A 5,805-nucleotide genomic window follows, 5' to 3' on the forward strand; every position below is an offset into this window, starting at 1 on the left:
GGACTTCAGCTTTACCTGTAAAGTTTTTGGCTTTGTTTTTAAAGAATACACTTATGTGTTACTGACCACAGGATGTAGTTGCAAATTAAAACATATCTTGAAGACAAAAAGACACCTCTGGCTTGTGTATGAGAAATAAATTTAAGTGAGAGTGAGATGGGACAAAAGTTAATGTGACTTCATGACTTTCTCTTTTCTGCAGCCTGGAAAATGACCTGAGGGTATTAAATTCAAAGGGGGAGGAGACAGATACCACTGCCCTCAAAGTGAAAGGCACCTGAGTCAGAGCAGATATGTGGTCAGTCACACATTAGTGGATCCTTCTCCAACTTTTCCTGCCCATACTGATCACTTCCCCTTCGAGATTCCTGAACATACTGTAGATCTCTTTTTTTTTTTTTTTTCCAAACGAGTGGCTTTATTTATTACAACAGAGAACACCAACAGGTTTAGTGCAATGCAAAGTCACCGTCAATAAATACTGTTGCTCAGACAGTTTCAAGTTTGTACAGAAACCGGGGGCCAGACTAGACCTTGGTGCGGGGGGCGCTGGGCCCTGTGGGCAGTCACGAATCTGAGGGCTTCATCGATCATTTTGTTGGGGTTATCACTGCTTTTTACACAAACGCCATGTAAACAGGTTGCAGTTTTCTCTCGGGGACGTGTACCAGTTGTGTGTGGCCCCTGGCCGGCCCGGTGTTACCGCGCGGCGCCCATTTCCGAGGTTCGCGGTCACTGCCAGATGGGCCGCTGGGAACCCACGAGGAGACCACCTTCTCAGCAGCTGGTGGAGGACGCGCGGGGACAGGTGACCAGGTGCTGCCACTGAGGACGCAGGGGGAGGGGGCAGGCCAGCAAGGCTGTGGACGTGGCGTGGCCTTAGCAACGGGCGCTGCAGAGCCCAGCACTTCAGCCAGCGTCACTTGCTGCCTGGGTTGTGTCTTAGGAGCTTCTGGGACCCGACTTCTCCCCGCCCCCGCCCATCACTGCTCCTTGGCAGGCCGCGGTGTCACAGATGCCGGGGGTCCCCTGCGCGCCAACAGCTCCGGGAAGGCCCGCGTCTCCGGGCGGCCCGGGCTCGCCGTGGGCCCCGTCTTGGCCATCTTTGCCAACGCCAGGCACGCCTTGCGGTCCTTGCAGGCCCTGGTCTCCGTCAGGCCCGTCCAGACCCACACCGACCGCGCCCTTGTCTCCTCTGTCCCCCGGGTTTCCTCTGGGTCCGGGCTCTCCCAGCTCACCGGTGGGGCCGCGGAAGCCAGGGGGCCCCCGAGCGCCAGGGTGACCGATGGAACCAGGGGGCCCGGGGCGCCCGGGGGGGCCAGCAGGGCCAGGCCGCCCGATGGCTCCCGGCGCTAACGGCTTCCGCAGGTGAGCAGCCAACTGCGCGATTTGTTCACTGATCATGCCCCCACACAGCTCCCTGATGTGCTGCTCACTGGCTTCTTTTCCCGGGACCCCGGGTTTTCCGGTGATGCCAGGCACGCCCTGCACGCCCTGTAAGCCCACAGGCCCGGGAGGGGGGGGGGGGCGGGGGCCTGGCACACCCTCCACGCCGCTGGTGCCGTTGGGACCCTGGATGCCTCTCGGGCCCAGTTCCCCTCGACTGCCAGGCTCTCCTTTGGGTCCAACGGGGCCGCGGGGTCCCGGCTCGCCTTTGTCCCCGGGAAGACCATCGGAACCGGCGATGCCCTGGTCTCCCTTGGGACCCGTGGCTCCTTCCGGGCCCCGGTCGCCCCCGCCGCCTCGGAGGCCCTGGGGGCCTGGCAGGCCAGTGTCCCCGATGCTGCCCTTCGGGCCCTGGAAGCCTCGGATACCAGGGGCCCCAGGAGGGCCTTGCGGACCGAGCGCCCCCGCTGAGCCTCTGTGGCCCGCCTCGCCGCGCTCGCCCGGCACGCCCATGTCCCCTGGGACCCCGGGCTCTCCCAAGGGGCCGGCCTCACCCAGCTCTCCAGCTTTGCCCAGCTCTCCTTTCTCACCCTTGGACCCTGCTCGTCCAGGCAGGCCCGGCAGCCCGTTGGGACCCTTCTCTCCTGGGGCGCCAGTGCGACCCGCCTCTCCCTTCTCACCATCCAGTCCTAGCAAAGCCGTCCCGGCCGTCCTTGCCCGGCATGCCCGGCTCTCCAAGTGGCCCGACCACTCCGGGGGCTCCTTTGGGACCCGGTTTGCCCAGGTCGCCCTTGGGGCCCCGGAACCCGTCTGGGCCCCCCCTCGCCTCTGTCACCCGCTTTCCCGGGGGCTCCTGGGATCCCGAGGGGTCCTCGGAAGCCAATGGGAGGGACCCCGATCCCCGGGAGGCCCAAGCGGCCCTGGCAGTCCTCGCAGCCCCCGCGGGCCCTGCAGCCCCACGGTGCCGGGGAGACCGGGGGGCCCAGGCGGGCCGGGGTCACCCTTCTCGCCGTCCTTGCCGACCTCTCCTTGCTCCCCTTTGTAGCCAGTGGGTCCCTTGAAGCCCGGCATTCCTGGGGGGCCGGGGGGCCCTGGCGGACAGACGGCCGGGCACTGAAGGTCAGCCGCGCCTTCGGGAAGGACTCCTGGGTGACCAGGGGGTCCAGGAGGTCCGGGAGGGCCAGGCAGGCCCGGGAGTCCAGAGGGTCCCGGGGGACCCCGGAGGCCGAGTCCGCCTGGGAGCCCACTGACCCCTGCTTCTCCGGGGGGTCCGGGGAGTCCTTTGCCCCCAAGCCCAGGTGGCCCCGGGGGGCCCAGACTTCCCCGTTCTCCGGGAGTGCCCTTGAGTCCAGGCGGTCCTTCTCTCCCGGTCAGGCCGTCCACGCCGGGCAGCCCTGGCAGCCCGGCCTCTCCTGGCTTCCCTGGCTTCCCCGAAGCCCCTTTCAGTCCCGGGGGCCCAGGCAGACCCGGAGGACCAGCTTCTCCATCGATGCCGTCCTTGCCCGGCTTCCCAGGGGGCCCTGGGGGGCCAGGGGGGCCTCGAGGCCCCATTTTCTGCGCCTCGGTCACCAGCGCCACGGCCAGGAGCTGCCCGAGCAGGAGCGGGAGCAGGGTCCGGGCTCCGGCCATGGCTGCGCGCGCTCTGAGCGGCGCTGGCGGCGGCGGCCGGGCTGGGGCTCGGGGCTCGGTAGATCTCTTTTTGTGTATCCCCATAATATCCAGCATCTTGTTGAATACACGTTAAAAATTCTGTACAGATAAGATTGGGTGTGTTCAGGGTGGGAAAAAAATAAAATAAAACAAGAAAGAAAGAAAAGAAAATAAAAGAAAGAAAGAAATACCCTTGGAAAATACTTTGCATTTACACTTTATTATATTTGTGTTTTTATAACATATTTAAATAGGTGTTACACTCTACATATTTAAAAATGTAGCTCCCCCCACATAATTATCAACTAGATGTGTTAAATTAACACTAGTTATTTATACCCTCCTCTTACCTCGGGTCTTTTCAAGAACATGTCTATTATCTGTTTTACGGTAGGGTTGATGGTTAAAGATACAAATTCATAAATTTCTTCAAACAAGAAAGGGACAGAGACACTGAAAAAGAGATCAGAAGGAAGATTGAGGTGACAGGAAGAGGGAAGAGAATCTGAAGGGTTTCAAAGAAAGAGGAAAAGGGTCAGGGGTTAGAGGGAACAAATTTTAAAGATTTGTTGTGTTATCTATTATGTAACTCTTCTCTTAGCTGCCCCACAAAACCAGAAGTAAAACTCGGTTTTTGGTCAGAAAAAAACTCTGTACAGTAAATGCTTGTTAAAAAGAGAGACAGTGAGGATGGAAGATGGAATGTGTGGAAGAAAAAGAAGAGAAGAAAAAGAAATCAGTTTAAGCTAACACATCCCCTACTCTAGTCTCTGTACAGTTGTGAATACCTAGTGCTTTTTTTCCCCTCTAAGTAATAAAATCCCATCATTTATGTTGGCAAAGGAGCTCAAACAAATATTAAAATTTAGATGTATCAAACTAAAGGCAGTTAGATTCTTGACAGGCATGGGAATGTTATTTGTACATCTTAAGTATCCTTCAAGCTTCTCTTCCTCCCATTTGGAATTTATTTTATATAGAACTGACAGGTTACTCTTCCTAATTATTGCTATCTTTGGGCCACTGCCACCTTTCTGCACAAGGACTTTATAGCATTAATTCTCTACTTCTACTTCTGAATTTATGGTCTACTCTTTAGTCTAACAATATCTTAACAATAATCTAAACTTACTCCCAAATAATATTTTTTCTACAGCTCCCTTAATAAATATCCACTTTGTTCAGAGAGTTTTAACTTTGTCCCTTGTTCTGTTTATGTCTACAGGCTCAGGATAATGCTGCTTTATCTTCCCATAATGCATTATCCCCTCACCCCACCCCCCACTTAAATCTATACTAGTGTAAGGACTTTTCCTTCTTAGTGACTATTGGCCTTTGCAGTGGTGGGATAAATAAAGACAAGGCAGAGATAGGTTTGGTTTCTAGGATTTCAGTAATGTAGTTGTTCTCATGATGACTGTCACCGTCAAGTGCTGTTGTAATGCATTTGGTGCTAGGGCCTAACTATAGCTCAAATACACCCTTATAAGATACATAAAATTAATTTTTCCTCATTGCCATTACAAGTGACACAAGTGAGCCCTCTGTAATTGCCACCAGCATGTCTCATCTATTACAGAGTCAGCATTAGTCATTCAAAGCATTTATATTCATCGACATATTTTATATGTCAGGTGATCTTCAAGGTACAAAGATTTAATGGTAATCAAGATAAACTTGATTCCTGCCCTTTTAGAGCATAAATTTCAGTGGAAAGAAACAAAAAAACCAATACATAAAGAAGATAATTTCAAGGCTATAAGTGCTATCACATAAACAGAATGATATGGCAGTAAATTGTAAAAAAAAGAAACAACTATAGATTGAGTCATCAGGGCAGATTTTCTGATGTTGTGCGATGTGAATTAAACCCTGATAAAGGTGCAGCATTTCAAGAGCGTGGGAAAGAGTATTCCAGGTAGTGGGATCAACAGAAATAAGAATCCTGAGTTTGGAAGGACATTGGTATCTGGATAATCAGAGGGTTCAGTGAGGTTGCAGTGTAGTGAGGAAGGGGGAAAATGGTACAAGTTGATGTAGAAAAGAAGACAGAAACCAATCATTCAGGACCCCGTGGATCAAGGTATGGAATTTTCATTCTATTGAAAGTAAAATAGGAGGCCATTGGAGGATTTTAGTAGGGGCTTAACATCTGATTTCCATGCCAAGACTGATCTTTTTTCTCAATGGAAAAGGAAGAAGGAAGAAGATGGCATATCAATTCCACTGTTGCTCCTACTTCAGAGATAGGTTCTGGAAAAACATTATGCATTCTGGATAAAGGGGCTTGTAGTATCTGCTAATAATCATTAAAATGATTCTAGGTAGACCTCTGTTCCCCTGACATATTACCACTAAAGGTCTTGCCTGCAGAGTATTCCACATCTGACATCAGTAGATCAAATGACTACCAAACATTCCAAAGTTCTACAAAAAAGTAGGTAAAGCTGAAAGGAAAAAAAATCTAAGATAGAGGAAGTTCCAATTACTACTGGGTGAACCAGCTTACTGAACAAGACAATAAAAAGGCTAAGAAAAGTAAAAAAGGCCAAAAAGCCTGATTAAAAAGATACTAACCAGAGCAACTCTGTATTTAAGTAGAGAAATTAGCATAGCTTCCCCAATTCTGATTTACCCTCTTTCAATAATAGAGATCTCCTTTGTTCTTTAAGATTAAAGTTAAGTTCCACATCTTATATGAATACTTATCTTACGTTTACCAACACTTTCATAGAGTGTAATGTTGTGTTATTCTTAAAGTGTGTTGCA

The 5,805-nt window shown here is 51.7% G+C and overlaps 1 protein-coding gene across 1 annotated transcript; it reads right to left on the reverse strand.

The window, feature by feature from the left end:
• Positions 1–428: 428 nt before the first annotated feature.
• On the reverse strand, positions 429–3,027 carry LOC150001453 (uncharacterized). Its single transcript, XM_090287164.1, is given in 4 exon segments — positions 429–2,082; positions 2,084–2,206; positions 2,208–2,273; positions 2,275–3,027. Coding segments are annotated over 4 exon segments (2,070 nt in total). The 5' UTR covers positions 3,016–3,027; the 3' UTR covers positions 429–942.
• Positions 3,028–5,805: the final 2,778 nt, after the last annotated feature.

The sequence above is a fragment of the Furipterus horrens genome, unplaced genomic scaffold (genome assembly GCF_987537825.1).
Source record: "Furipterus horrens unplaced genomic scaffold, mFurHor1.1.pri manual_scaffold_9, whole genome shotgun sequence".
Lineage (NCBI taxonomy): Eukaryota > Metazoa > Chordata > Mammalia > Chiroptera > Furipteridae > Furipterus > Furipterus horrens.